The sequence below is a fragment of the Amblyomma mixtum genome, chromosome 10, assembly GCF_055824585.1.
Source record: "Amblyomma mixtum isolate Tamu chromosome 10, ASM5582458v1, whole genome shotgun sequence".
Classification (NCBI taxonomy): Eukaryota; Metazoa; Arthropoda; class Arachnida; order Ixodida; family Ixodidae; genus Amblyomma; species Amblyomma mixtum.
The window spans coordinates 70,755,985-70,771,543 of NC_143021.1; the positions used below are offsets into that span (position 1 = coordinate 70,755,985).

Sequence of the window (15,559 nt, forward strand, 5' to 3'; positions counted from 1 at the left end):
CCTCAGGTCTCGTTCCCAGCCTCTAAAACCAGGGCAGAAATGCCGTTCCCGACGCTACCAGGTTTGGAGCCACCGCGCGCGGTCGAATCCGCTTCCCCGTCAACCGCCGGGACACCGATGGCCTTGCAGCCCATCAACCTCCACTCTCAGCCTCAGGTCTCGTTCCCAGCCTCTAAAACCAGGGCAGAAATGCCGTTCCCGACGTTACCAGGTTTGGAGCCACCGCGCGCGGTCGAATCCGTTCCCCCGTCAACCGCCGGGACACCGATGGCCTTGCAGCCCATCAACCTCCACTCTCAGCCTCAGGTCTCGTTCCCAGCCTCTAAAACCAGGGCAGAAATGCCGTTCCCGACGTTACCAGGTTTGGAGCCACCGCGCGCGGTCGAATCCGTTTCCCCGTCAACCGCCGGGACACCGACGGCCTTGCAGCCCATCAACCTCCACTCTCAGCCTCAGGTCTCGTTCCCAGCCTCTAAAACCAGGGCAGAAATGCCGTTCCCGACGTTACCAGGTTTGGAGCCACCGCGCGCGGTCGAATCCGTTCCCCCGTCAACCGCCGGGACACCGATGGCCTTGCAGCCCATCAACCTCCACTCTCAGCCTCAGGTCTCGTTCCCAGCCTCTAAAACCAGGGCAGAAATGCCGTTCCCGACGTTACCAGGTTTGGAGCCACCGCGCGCGGTCGAATCCGTTTCCCCGTCAACCACCGGGACACCGATGGCCTTGCAGCCCATCAACCTCCACTCTCAGCCTCAGGTCTCGTTCCCAGCCTCTAAAACCAGGGCAGAAATGCCGTTCCCGACGTTACCAGGTTTGGAGCCACCGCGCGCGGTCGAATCCGTTTCCCCGTCAACCGCCGGAACACCGATGGCCTTGCAGCCCTTCAACCTCCACTCTCAGCCTCAGGTCTCGTTCCCAGCCTCTAAAACCAGGGCAGAAATGCCGTTCCCGACGTTACCAGGTTTGGAGCCACCGCGCGCGGTCGAATCCATTCCCCCGTCAACCGCCGGAACACCGATGGCCTTGCAGCCCTTCAACCTCCACTCTCAGCCTCAGGTCTCGTTCCCAGCCTCTAAAACCAGGGCAGGAATGCCGTTCCCGACGTTACCAGGTTTGGAGCCACCGCGCGCGGTCGAATCCGTTTCCCCGTCAACCGCCGGGACACCGATGGCCTTGCAGCCCTTCAACCTCCACTCTCACCCTCAGGTCTCGTTCCCAGCCTCTAAAACCAGGGCAGAAATGCCGTTCCCGGCGCTACCAGGTTTGGAGCCACCGCGCGCGGTCGGATCCGTTCCCCCATCAACCGCCCGGACACCGAAGGCATTGCAGCCCTTCAACCTCCACTCTCAGCCTCAGGTCTCGTTCCCAGCCTCTAAAACCAGGGCAGAAATGCCGTTCCCGACGCATCCAGGGTTGGAGCCACTGCACGCAGTGGAGTCCGTTCCCCTGTGAGCCGCCGGGAAACCGATGGCCTCGCGGCCCTTCAACCTGCACTCTCACGCCCATGTCTCGTTCCCAGTCTCTAAAACCAGGGCAGAAATGGCGTTCCCGACACTGGGGATCCACCTCTCCTTGCCTGAAGAAGTACGCTACAAAGCCTTCAATGAGAACTTAATTGCCATGAGAGAAGAAGAACGGAGGAAAGTTCGAAGTGAACGCAAGAATAAAAGACCGACGCCACACCCGAATCCACCCGAGATTCCGCCCCGGGCGTCCTCGCTCCCTGAGGATGACGCAATGGCACGGCGTCTCCAGAGCAGAACTCCACCGGTAAAATCCTCGCCGAGGGAGGGCAATGATAGCGCTAGTAGGCCACGGATTTGAGTGTTCGCCTGCTGGTTCGCATCTCAGTCGCACATTTGTATGCAGTTGTTGCATCGTGTAGGAGGATTGGCTGCATTTGTTGCTTCAGCTGAACTAACACATCTGTGGCGGTTATGTATATATGCCTGCTGTGTTCGGTATCTTCTCTTCTTGTCTGTTTCTTTGATAACTGTATGAAATGTGCATTCAACTACAGATTTCCTGAGCCATGTCTCAGTGCGGAGCCGTACGACAACAGATGTTTCAGCTTTCATCGGTTGTTTCTTTCCGTCATTTTTCTCGCTGACATGCCAATGCGAATACTACAAATGTACGAACGTGTTCCGTCCTCGGCGCACAGCGGCTACAGTCACGTGGGGAGTATAATCAAATGTGACGAAGTAGAACGTTCTTGCGGGCTAGTTGGTTCATTACAGAAAAGATTAGTACTGCGCGAATAATACAGGGCAGGAGAACGACGCCTGTCGCCTGTGTTTCTCGTTCTCCTGTCTTGTCCCATTCGCGCAGTACTAATCTTTTCTGGAGCATAATCAACTTGTTCGTGTATCGATCGCTTCATGCAGAGACGCGACACATCAGTAGCTAGGCCAGAAAAGACGCCCGGTCCTTTATTGCGCATAGATTTATAGCTGCGGCTGCAGCGAGGGAAAGGGAAAGGAAGAAGGGGCGTTGACATGTTATCAGGCCGCTTGCTTGATAGCCACATCTGATACATCTTCTTTCCTCTGTGAAAAGATCAGTTTTGACAAAGCTCTAAGAAATTTGCCGAAACTTGTGATCATAAGTCAGCCGTTTAGGTTCCATGCGTGGCCGGGTTGTCCTGTGTGGAATGGCTGGCATGGTTGATCCAGTAGCTGCACCTGATGCTGTGAGCTGCGTGCTTGTGGCAAGTCCATCATGTGGCAAGTCCATGCTTGATCCACCAGCTGCACCTGATGCTGTGAGCCGAGTGCTTGTGGCAAGTCCATCACGTGGCTCACCCTGTTCATCGGCGGTACCATGACTTGAAGTTCTTGTAGCCTCGGAGCGGATGTCCACGTCGTCGTCGCTGTCATCGATGACGTTGTAGTGCTCTTGGGTTCGCAGCAGATGTTGCCTATTACGCCTTAGAAGACGGTCGTTGTCCCTTCTCACGATGTGGGATCGTGGAGCCACCTTCTGGAGAACCATCGCTTTGCGCGACCATTGGCGGTCGTCACGAACCCGCACCGTGTCTCCTTGCTGCAATGGAGGCAGTAGTTTGCCCTTGGACGACTGGCGGTGCTTGACTACCGGGCGCTCCTGTTCGACGCTGCATTCAGGCAGAGTAGTGCGCAGCCGACGACCCTGCAACAATTCTCCCGGTGATTGTCCGTCCTCTAATGGGGACGCGCGATATGATAAAAGACCCATCCAGAAGTCGTCACGAGACTCTGCAGTTTTCTTCATAATGCGCTTGACTATTTGTACTCCTTTCTCGGCCAAACCATTCGACCGCGGAAATTCAGGGCTCGAAGTAATATGGACAAAGTCATAGCGCCGTGCAAACTCCGCGAACTCTTGGGAAGCAAACTGAGGTCCGTTGTCGGTACACACTTGGGCAGGAATTCCGTACCGCGCAAAAATAGACGCAACCTTTGTAATGACTTCGCGCGCAGGGGTGACGGCGAGTTTCTCAACGTCTGGAAAGTTTGAATGCGCATCAAACACCACTACGTACATGTCACCAGCGAAATGAAAAAGGTCGATTCCCACCCGGTGCCATGGCACCTTGGGTGTTGGCCACAAAATAAAAGGCTCAGAAGCTTGCTTGTAGGCGTACTTTTGGCATGCTCTGCATTTGCGAATGAGCGTTTCAATGGCACTGCCCATTCCTGGCCAGAAGATCAGGCCCCGAGCTCTGGCTTTACTTTTATTCAGCCCAAGATGTCCCGCGTGCAACTTCTGCAGCATCTCCACTCTCATTGTCTTCGGTACGACAATTTTGCATCCTTTCAGCAGTATTCCATCAATTTCCGATAGTTCTGCTGCAAATGGCTTTAACTCTCCTTCAATCTTAGTTCCTTGTGCCACCTGCTCCAAGACTTTGCTCAAGTATGGATCCGCTAAAGTCTCACTTTGCAGGCGCCGTTTTGTTGGTGTGCTTACTATGCTTGAGAGGACCTGTACAGCATGAACGTCGACGTCTTCGGTTGACTCCAGGACGGCACGGACTGCAGGAGCACGGGACAGCATGTCCGCTAACAGCAGGTCCTTGCCCGGAACAAACTGGAGTTCGTAGTCATAACGAAGAAGACGAATAAAGAAACGCTGCAGCCTTGGTGGCATATCTCCGATTGCCTTTTTCGCGATTGCCAGCAAAGGTCTGTGATTCGTTTCAATGACAATCTTGCGGCCATATACCAGCCGGTGAAACTTTTCACATGCGAAAACAATGCCCAGGGTTTCTTTCTCAATTTGCGAGTACCGTACGTGTTTCGCTATCGGTGAGCGCTCGCGAAGCGTACATGACTGGGCGCCACTCACTGCCATGCTTCTGCAACAATGCTGCGCCTAACCCTAGCCCAGATGCGTCAGCCGAAATTTTGGTTTCTTTCTTCGCGTCGAAGAAGGCCAGCACAGGAGGCGTTGTTAATGCTTCGCAGACCTCTTTCCACTCACGCTCATGAGCCGAACTCCAGTCAAAAACGACGTTCTCCTTCACCAAGCTGCGAAGTAGGGACGTTTTATCGCTCAGTCGAGGCACGTACTTGCGGAAATAGTTAACGACTCCAAGCATTCTGCGTACTGCACTTTTGTCATTCGGGTGTGGCATAGCTTGAATGCTTGAAATTAGATCAGAACTCGGCAGTATGCCATGTTCACTGATGACGTCTCCAAGAAATGTTATTTCCTTCACACCGAAGGCACACTTCTCACGGTTGAACGTAAGACCAGCTTCCTCTGCCCTTCTCAGTGCTGCTCGCAAGCGCTCATCATGCTGCTGTTTGCTGTTGCCACAGATTAGCACGTCGTCAACATATACATGAACCCCTTGCAGGCCGTCGAAGATCTCTGCGAGCGTCTTCTGGAAGACCTCACTAGCAGACGAAATACCGAAAGGGAGCCGAAGGAATCTGTAGCGGCCGAACGGAGTCGCAAACGTGCATATTCGCGACGTGGCCTCATCTAACGGTATTTGGTGGAAGCCGGAGTTTGCGTCGAGGCGGGAAAACAGTCGCGCCCTTGACAATTCGCACTCAATGTCTTCACGTCCGGGCATAGGGTAGTGCTCACGCATGATGTGCTTGTTAATTTCTCTTGGGTCCATGCACACCCGGAGGCTTCCATTCTTTTTGCGAACTATGACCAAGGGACTCACCCATTCGGTGGGCTCGTCTACCCTTTTGATGATGGACGCCTTCTCCATGCGGTTGAGCTCTTCACGTAGTGGTTCCCTTAGGGAGAAGGGTACCCTCCTAGCTGGTTGTACGACTGGAACCGCACCGGGCCGCAGGACCATCTTGTAGTGTCGTTTGACGCAGCCGGTTCCACTGAAAAGGTGCGGGGCCGTTTGCTCTGGTGTTTCATGCCCATCCTGCATGTTAACGGCATCGACAACTGATGGAATGAGGCCAAATTGCAGGCATGTGTTAAAGCCAAGGATTGCTTGTCGGCCTTTTTTCACGATAAAAAAATTCGTCTCGTGCTTCGCTTTGTTCAGGAGCAGTGATGCTGTGGCGACACCCACGTGCTTGATAACGCTGCCATTGTAGGCAGTAAGAACCGCTGTACTCTTGCGCAGGGGCGTTGTACTGCAGATGCGTCGAAAGATGCTGAGGGGAAGAAGGTTTGCCTGGGAGCCCGTGTCAACTTTGAAACTGATGACGCATCCGGCAATCTGGCCGTGCATTGTCCAATCTAGCCCTGCTTGCCTGTTGACACTACATATGCTGACGTCCAAAACTTGGAAGTTTTCATCGCTTTCCACCTCTTCCTGTACTTGGTTGACTTGGCGACTTCTGCAGCACAACGAGAAATGATTCATTCTTTTGCAAGTGTAGCAGCGCTTCCCGTAAGCTGGACACTGTCGCGGCGCGTGCGCCTGGTTGCACTGCTTGCATCGAATCCGCCTTTCTTTACCTGGCTGGTTTCTTACGGCGTAGTCAACGTGGACGTCGCCTTTGGACCAGGTAGCATTTTGCTGCGCGGCAGTCTCCGCTGCCTTACACATCTCTTCTGCTTTCTGCAATGTGAGACTCTTATCGCGTAGCATTTTTTCTCTGAGCGGGGTACTATTAGTGCCGAAAACAATCTGGTCTCGTACCATGGATTCTTCAAGGCCACCAAAATTGCAGAGCTTAGCTTGCGTTCTGAGGTCTCGTGCAAAGGGCTCAAATGGCTCGGACTCACCTTGTACCCGCATACGAATTGCGAAATTGTCCTTTATTGCGCATAGATTTATAGCTGCGGCTGCAGCGAGGGAAAGGGAAAGGAAGAAGGGGCGTTGACATGTTATCAGGCCGCTTGCTTGATAGCCACATCTGATACAGTTCGGTCTTTCCGCTGAACTTTTTAAAATTTTTGCTTTTACCCACACTATGCGCGACCTTTTTGGGGTTCCTTAATGACTGTCTTCAATGCCTCGTGGCCGCGAGCTGCTGTTTTTATACCCCTTTCGAAGAAGGAATACTGAATATTTTTGGCGTATGTTTTAGTTTTTTGTAGGCCCACATGTTCGTGGTAGTGTGCATGCTTCATGTCTACTTCCATCGATTTTCCTTTTTTGTTCTCATTCGTAATACTTGGAATGCTTAAGTTTAGAGAACTTGCACCTCATCATAGACTTGTTCCCGTGCTTTTAGGAAAGTTTTGTTCTGTTCTCTGTGCAGACCCACTTTTTTCAAAAAATGTCGACCACTCTAGTCATCCTATTTTCTTCTTTCCGCTGAAATCAAGCACCATCCCCTTTTTTTATCCTTCCTTCATTTCATTGTCGTCTCAGGTCCACCACATCCGTCGACATATTGCGTGGCTTACAAAAAAAATTGGTAGTGGCTTAGCTCGGCTATTCCAGGATATACTTAGAGAAAGCAGTCATGTGACAACTCTGGCGAAGCGAGCGGAGGCGAGCGCAACGACGAGGCAAGCGGTGTGACGTCATACCAAAGAGCGGTGAGGCGCGCGGTGTGACGTCTTGCTAGATGGCGCGGCGATCGCGCGGCGTCCGCCAGCTGTTCCGGTTGCTAGGCAACTGCTCAAGGTCGTTCTCTGTACCTCCTCGGAGCACCACCGCAGCGAAATTGCAAGTTCGTGGCGAATGTACTTGTCGCTACCGAAATAAGCATACAAATGCTTTCCTCAAATGCTTTCATCTCAAATGCTTTCCTTTCTACTGCGGCCGAAACGGTATTGGCACGAGTAAAAACAGTTATCACCAGGTGATAGCTTAAAGAGGTCAAGAAGGCGGTTGTGCTCTTGCGAGCCTCAGCCTCAAAGACAAGGACTCGGAGAACTGGGAGGACCGCAGGAGGAACAAGGGATCTTCCACGAAGTCCCGGGCTTCCAAGAAGGCCAGGGAGGTCGCCATGGCCGATCTGCTTATCGAGTTGGCGACTGATAACGCAAAGCCCAGCTGAGAGCTTAAAAAGGGCATGAACGATAAAAAAAATTGGCAGTGGTTTAGCTCTGGTTATCAGGGTAAAATGCTGTAGCAATGGTGCGCGAGTTCTTCTGGCGATTCTTCAGCGCGTCGCCTTCATCTTGTGGCATTGCGGAACCACTCTGCCAGGTAGAACGTTGTCGCTGAGCTGCATCCTTAGCACGACGCTTTGCAAGACGTTCTTCACGCTGTTGTGTCGTCTCTTGTGCCCGTTCTCGCTTTCACGCTTCTTCCTGTCGCTGCCACTTCTCCTTAGAAGACTGCTTAGCAAAGCATTCACGCCAAGGCATGCGCGCATTTATAGACGATTTACAGCGCGGGAGCATGGGCGCCGCCATATTTGGTCACGTGACCATTCCGCCACGCTGCCAGGGAGTCCACAGAACGACGTCGCCCGTTCAGCTGTACGCCTTGCTCGTCGGTATATTGGTTTTTGAGGAAAGGAAATGTATCCATCTTGCATATCTCCGTGGAAACCTGAACCTCGCCGTAACGCGAAGGGAGGAAGATGGGAGTGAACGAAGACACCGTATTCACTAGACGCGCCTTTGTTCATTTCAAACAATCGAGCTGGCATAGCGGATTTGTATAGAAAGGATATATATACATATGGGTGTGTGTGCATGCACACACAAAAAAAAAACTATTTACAGAGAACCTAGGTAGACGCTACGCGGCACAAACATGATAGTAAACTTGTTAGAACTAAAAGGCCGGTAAGGATATAGGCGCATCAGGAGTGGAAACGAATCCGGTAAAAAGTCCAATTCTTTGTAAATGTCCTTTACCTGCAGCAACATTCGGCGAAAAGAAAGCCATGAAGATAAATACCATGAAAGATGTGGTGTACTGATAGCGCATGCGCATGTTTTAAACACTGCATTTTCATGTATCGCTTATCAGCCACGCAAGCAGTCGTCGGCAGATCACATGTTCATCGGCCTAAAAAAGGCACTGTATCAATAAAAGTTTGTTCAGTTCCAGCCTGGCGTCCGTCTGATACACAACAGTTGGCGACGAGGCAGCGACGGCGATGGCCGTCGGCAGGATCGGCGAGTGTTGTCTCGGCACGAACGCGTCATGGGACGAATACGTCGAGCGCCTGGAAATGTTCTGCGAAGCGAACCAGATAACGAAAGAAGAGCAGGAAAGAGCAGTCCTGTTGAGCAGCTGCGGCGAAGAAGTGTACGGGCTCATCGTAACTTTGGTGAAGCCAGAAAGACCGACAGCAGCAACCTACGAAGAAATCAAGACTGCCGTTCGCAAGCACCTGCATCCACAGCCTTCGGATCTGTATGCAAGGTTTTTGTTCTACAGGCGAAACCAGGCTGCCGAGGAATCGGTTGCGGACTACGTCACGGCGCTTCGGAAGCTAGCCGAAGACTGCGGTTTTGGCAGCGCCCAACTCCCGTTGGACGTCATGATGCGGGATCGTTTCGTATGCGGACTCCGGAACGAAGGGGTTCAGCAGCGACTTCTCGCAGAACACAGCCTTACGTTTAAGGTTTCGTATGACTTGGCCACAACTGCAGAAGCAACCGCTAAGCAACAGCGAGACATACGCATGCACGGTCGATACGAGACGGACTGCCAGGAAAGGGTACAAGCAACCCGTGCGAAGCAAGACACCCCAGCGGAGGGGTCCACCTGTTACCGTTGCAGCGGTAAGCACGCTCCACATTTGTGCCGTTTTAGAAAGGCGACACGCTTCAACTGCAAAAGGGTTGGACATATAGCTAAGGCTTGTCGGTCGAAAGACGATAGTAGAACTGCTCGGAAGACAGCGTATGAGCAAAAGAAGAAAGGAGATAAGCGCAAGGGCGTGTACGAAATGAGTGCGTTGTTTTCCCTGTGCGAAGTGAATGAGCAAGAACAGAAGTTCATGGTTCAAGTAATGATTGAAGGGCAAGAAGTTCCGATGGAGGTTGATTCTGGCGCATCGTGCTCAATTGTGAGTGAAGATACGTTCAGGGTTATTGAAAGGAATCACGGTAAAATACCACTGCAAGATTCTGGAACAACTATCGTAACCTGGTCGAAGGAGGCGTTACCCGTGCTGGGTCAAGCAAGTGTCTTGGTGGAATTCAAAGGCAGGAAGGCAAAGCTACCTTTGCTCGTAGTACAGAAGCAAGGCAACAGTCTGATTGGGCGAAACTGGTTTAACCCATTAGGTATTGGCTTGCGGGGAATACAGCAAGTAAACGTGGAGGACGTGCCTTCACGATTTCCCGAGGTGTTTCGCAGGGACCTTCCTGGCTTCAACGGACCGCCAGTTCACATCGAACTGAAAGATGACGCCCAACCGGTGTTCCTCAAAAGTCGACCAGTTCCACTGGCCCTCAAGGATGACGTGGCCAACGAAGTGGACCGCTTGGTGCAACAAGGTGTGTGGGAGCCCGTCAGCTACTCCAACTGGGCAACACCACTGGTAGTGGTAAGAAAAAAAGATGGAACTTTACGTCTTTGCGGCGACTATCGCAGTACCGTAAACAAAGCTATTAACAGCAGTGGATACCCCTTGCCTACTACAGCTGAAATGCTGACAGCTCTAAGTTCAAGCAAGTTTTTTACCAAGTTGGATCTAGCCCAAGCTTATCAGCAGCTTACGCTGGACGACGAGACGGCTGAGGTGCTCACAGTTAACACGATAAAGGGACTGTACAAGGTTAAGCGGCTGCCGTTTGGTATTTCGGTCGCACCTTGGGTTTTTCAACGAGTCATCGACACGCTGTTAGCGGGCATTTCCGGAGTGAAAGCTTATCTGGATGACATATTAATTTCTGGATGTAACGCCGAAGAGCACGCCGAGAGATTAGAGACTGTGCTATCGCGTCTGCAGAAGGCACAGCTAGGAGTAAACAAGGACAAGTGCGAATTTAACCAAACGAGCATCGAATTTTTGGGACACAGGATTGATGACTCAGGAGTACATCCCAGCCGAAGCAAGACGGACGCCATCCAGCAAGCGCCTGCACCCGCAAGCAAAAAGGAGCTGCAAGCCTTTTTGGGATTGCTGAATTTCTACAGCAGTTTCCTCAAGGGCAGGACAGAAGCGGCCGAACCGCTTTATCGACTGCTCGACCGTGACCACGAATGGAAGTGGACAGGTGAGCATCAGCGGGCTTTTGAGAGACAAAAATTTACTCAGCTCAGACTCCGTACTTGTGCCCTACGATTGCAAGCGTCCTTTAATTTTGTGCTGCGACGCATCGCCTGTGGGGGTGGGGGCAGTGCTAGCCCATCGTGCGGATGACGGGAAGGAGCAGCCCATAGCTTATGCTTCTCGCACTCTTGGCGTCAGTGAACGCAACTATGCTCAGATTGATAGAGAGGGTTTGGCTGTGGTCTTTGGCGTAAAAAAGTTCCACCAGTACCTAGCTGGGCGAGAATTTACAGTGATAACAGACCACAAGCCGTTACTCGGCCTTTTTAACACGGACAAGCGAGTGCCCGAAGTTGTGTCGCCCCGAATGCTTCGTTGGATTTTACTGTTGTCTGCGTATAACTATCACCTTGAGTACAGACGAGGCCAAGACAACTCCAACGCCGATGCACTCAGTCGTCTACCAGCCCCAGGAGACGAGGACGAGCCAAGACCGCCTGGGGACGTGCTCTTGTTGGAAGCGGTCGACTGCGCACCGCTGCAAGCGGCGGACATTGCTGCGCTGATCAAAAAGGACTCGGTTCTATCCCGGGTAAAGGAATGGCTACTCAGTGGCTGGCCGTCAACACAAGTGGACAGCAAGTTTGCGCCTTATGACGTGAGACGGTCGGAGTTGTCATTGCATCGTGATTGCATACTGTGGGGAAATCGCGTCATAATTCCAACCGCAGCAAGATAGAATGTGCTGCAACTCCTGCATGTAAATCATCCAGGGATGAGTGCCATGAAAGCATCAGCTAGAGGGCTCATGTGGTGGCCGAAGATGGACCACGGAATTGAGGAGTTTGTTCGGCACGGTCATCCATGCCAGAGTAACCGGCAAAGTGACCCCAAGGCTCCAGTGCATTTTTGGATCAAGCCAGATCAGCCTTGCAGTCGACTACACATTGATTTCGCTGGCCCAGTTAAAGGAGAAGTTTTCTTAGTCGTGGTAGACGCGTACAGCAATTGGGCTGAAGTCGAAATCATGCCATCCATGAAAGCTACGGCTGTCGTCAACAGCTTAAGGAAGATGTTTGCGACACATGGTGTACCAGACGTTATCGTTTCAGATAACGGCACAGCTTTCACTAGCACAGAGTTGCAAATGTTTTTGAAGTGTAATAGCGTGCGTGCTATTTTCACTGCACCTTATCATCCAGCCAGCAATGGTAGGGCGGAGAGGATGGTAAGAGAAGTTAAAGAAGCATTGAAGAAGCAGCAGGAAGGTTCGACGCAGTGCAAGATTTCCCGGTTTCTGTTTAAGCAGCACACGACGCCACATTCAGTCACGGGAAAATCGCCAGCAGAGTTAATGGTCGGACGAAGACTGAGGTCAGCGTTAGACACTCCATCCGGACCGGCAAAACGCGCCTGAGCTACAACGACCGGAGACTAAGAGGTTTCGGGTCGGTGACGCGGTCTACGCTAAAAGCTTTTGTCCAGGTCCAAGGTGGAAGGCTGCCAGGGTTGTGGCAGTCAGAGGTCCGGTGTCGTACGTGGTACAGCTAAACAACGGCGAGCGTCATCACAGGCACCGCAACCAGTTGAGGAGCGCCTGGACGCGGCTCGAAGTTGACCCAGTCACAAGTGAGGACTACCACGTCAGGCTTCCTCCTACAGCTAGGCAGCCACAGCCGCTGTCTGCTAGCCCAGAAGCAACCCCTGGGGCGAGTCCAGGCCAAGCCACCCAAGTACCGGTCGAGCCACGAAGATCAACGCGTGTTCGACGACCTGTCCTGCGTTATGGCATTGATGTCTAGCTAGTCAGTTTTGGATTGTGCAAATAATCTTAGGAGAAAGGAGTGTGGTGTACTGATAGCGCATGTGCATGTTTTAAACACTGCATTTTCATGTATCGCTTATCAGCCACACAAGCAGTCGTCGGCAGATCACATGTTCATCGGCCTATAAAAAGGCACTGTATCAATAAACGTTTGTTCAGTTCCAGCCTGGCGTCCGTCTGATACACAACAAAAGAAAAAAAAAGGTCTGGCATGGCGGAGTGGTTAGCGCGGACGTCTCGCACTCCTGAGGCCCTGGTTCGGTTCCCCAACTCGACCAATTTCCTACTCGGTGTAATTTTTATTTATGTGGTCTGACTAGAAAGTAGGCTAACTGCTTAAAGGGACAGTGAGGAGAGCACTATTGATATTTTCTTACAGAAAAATCCGATAGTTCGGCATTTCATGGCTTTGTTGCCACTTGGCCGGCAGCGAAAGATGCATTTATTTCCAAGAAATTTGGATTCAAAGTTGAAAAAGTTTTTCCCGCCGCTCTGATTCAAACTTGGGATTCTCCTATGATGACACAGGACTAAGTGACGAGAAACATGACGTGCCATGACGTAACGCAGGCTCCGTGATTTTCTGGCTCCAGCATAGCTGCCCAACAGCAGCCGAAAAGAAAGCTACCGCCGGCCGCACGTTGAAGGCATCTATCGGCTATTGCGGCCGTCGCTACAGTCGCTTCGCTTACGTTTGCACTAGCGTTTTGACAGCGTTACGATGGATCTTGTTCTCGAAGTCGTCAGCGAAGTTCTCGCAAATAGACACCTTTAGCCTACCGTGTACCTTGTTTCCTTGTTACCGCTAGCGGAATACCGGGAGCCCGCCTGCCTCCGGCGAGCAGGCGCTGATTGGTCCCGATGCTTCAGGCGCGCGCGTAGCTGCCGGGCACGTGGCGCCATCTGGCGACGTCAAGGAGATTTGCGCGCGCATTGGCTGCGCCTCAGTGATTTGCGGTTTCTCGGGTCCGAGAGTTGTTCTAGCAACACTGCTTTGTCCTATGACGTCATCACGCTTGAACTTGCGAGTTTGGCCTGTGGCGGCGATACCTTTATTTTGGTTCTTGCTCTTTTCTATGTTACAAGAGCTTTGTTGTCAGTATGAGTGGCGTTTTTGTAATCAGGAGCTGGTATTCTGTCGATACAAGCCAATTTCAATTTCTCCTCAGTGTCCCTTTAACCGATATCATTCGAATGCCATCGATGCACTGCGCGCCAATGCTGCTAACGCCGGCTACGAAGGCCAGAAGTGGCGGACCTGCTAGTGGCGCCATCTGTCGTAGACAGAGCAAACTACTCGGCGCCGCTACCGCGCAATGGATGGATGGATGAATGGATGGTTTGATAGGAGCGCCCCCTTTGAAACGGGGTGGTGGCGATTTCCACCATGCTCAGCTTTTCTTTCTTTGTTACTTTTTTTAAACTGTGTTGTCAATTTTCATTAAGATCCGCCATCTTCTTTATCTACGGTTTCCTACACTTCTATCCTTATGTCACATCTCTGCTTTTCAGCTACGAATCCTCCAATCGCTTTTTGCTAACTTCCACTGCAGATTTATTTACATGACCATTGTTATCTTTAAACCCTAGGGCCTCCGGAAGAGTGACTGTGCCTGCATCGACATCCGGATGGATACCATCACATTTGAGTATGAGGTGTTCAATTGCTTCCCCAGATCTACCACACACTGCACATGTGTCATCTTCTTCGCTAAATTTCTTTTTGTAGCTGCGCATTCTAAGACACCATGACCTAGCTTCAAAAAGTAGGGCACTGCCTCTTGAGTTATCATAGGAAAATTCTTTCCTGATCTGCCTTTTCCAGTATCCATAGAGTTCTACACTATGTTTCTTTTCCATTGAATTAATCCAATCTTTAACTTCCGCGTTTTTAACCTGTCGTTTAATGCACTTTCTTTCTCCGTCCTCATGACCGACATACTTACTGGTTAGTTTTATAATTCTTTTCCGCCACTTTGAGTCAACGCTCTTTCTGTATAAATATTTAAATACCTTAGCTGCCCACCTGTTATCGTCCAATATCCGCCGCGCCGACGGCGCTGCCATCTGGCGGAGCGAGGCTGAAGCAACGCTGTTCAAGGTCATCCGTCCCTACCGACCGGGGCTACGCGACGAGGTGAAACCTACAGTAGTATTACTAACGCAATAAAAGCTGCTTAGAGAGGTCAGGGAGCAGGTTGTGCTCTTACACTCTTAGAACTAAAGGAGTGCAGAGGAGTGCCCAGAACACACTTTGAAGGAGTATTCGCTTGTCCCATATTCCACTCCTTTTTCCAGAATAAAATTACTCCCTCTGGACAAAGAGTGATCCAACACCTACTCAAGGAGTACTGTACTACTCCTGCAATAGAGTACAGGCACTCCTCCGAGGGAGTAAAGCTACCACATTGAAACAGCATCCTACTACTCTTTCAGGTAGAGTTCCAGGACTCCGTTTGTTAGAGTGACTATACTCCTTCAAGGAGTATCAGCCCAGATCTTATTTTACTCCTTCAAAAGGAGTTTCACGTGTTTTCAATGTATCCTACTAATTTTCTTATTTCACATATTCTTCAGAGCAAGTTGGTCATATGTTTTGCAGGATCCACCTGCGCTACATCTACAAAAGAGTAATGAGCAAAAGGGATTATAATTTTTGCTCATACAACTACTTTATGGCTACATTACAGTTTGCACATTAGTATGGTGCTCTTTCTGCGTTGGGAATAACAATGGTTCAAGAAATAATGACACAAATGTACAACACTGATAACTTTTATTTCTCAAGTCATTGCTGTGATTGCTGTGGCTGCCCAAAACACGCTCGGGAGGCACTCGCTAGGATCAAGCCCCATTAGTGTCTCAAGCAGCAGACAAGCCCGCTTTGTTTTTGGGGTGTACTTGACATTAAATGCCAAGAACACTGCCAAAAGCAAAGTAAACCCATCTACCAAATCCACCGCAGTGAGCTGTAAGCGCTCAAAAGAAACTAAGATGCTGGATGATGCCGTAGCTTGCTCGGCTGAGTGAAGGAGCTTTGGCTATGCGTGCATTTCTCCGGGTGCCTGCAAACATGAATGAAAATAATGCAAGTAAGAGTCAATTCCAATGCCCTTTTCATACTATCCTGCATATAACCCCATGAAAAAAAAGAAAGAATACAACTAGAATGTACTGATCGTGTGTG

The 15,559-nt window shown here is 51.1% G+C and overlaps 1 protein-coding gene across 1 annotated transcript; it reads left to right on the top strand.

Annotated features, from left to right (window-relative positions):
- Window positions 1-8,477: 8,477 nt before the first annotated feature.
- LOC149326082 (uncharacterized) lies at window positions 8,478-9,934 on the top strand. Its single transcript, XM_089564113.1, has 2 exons — window positions 8,478-9,108; window positions 9,689-9,934. Exons 1-2 carry the CDS (start codon window positions 8,478-8,480, stop codon window positions 9,730-9,732), a joined length of 675 nt encoding a protein of 224 aa, XP_089420239.1. The 3' UTR covers window positions 9,733-9,934.
- Window positions 9,935-15,559: the final 5,625 nt, after the last annotated feature.

What these genes read in the sequence shown, in the direction of transcription:
- LOC149326082 (XM_089564113.1), top strand. Translation starts at nt 8,478, where the DNA reads ATGGCCGTCGGCAGGATCGGCGAGTGTTGTCTCGGCACGAACGCGTCA. An exon ending in CACCTGTTACCGTTGCAGCG is followed by an intron (nt 9,109 to 9,688) that starts GTAAGCACGCTC and finishes GGTGTTTCGCAG; the next exon opens with GGACCTTCCTGGCTTCAACG.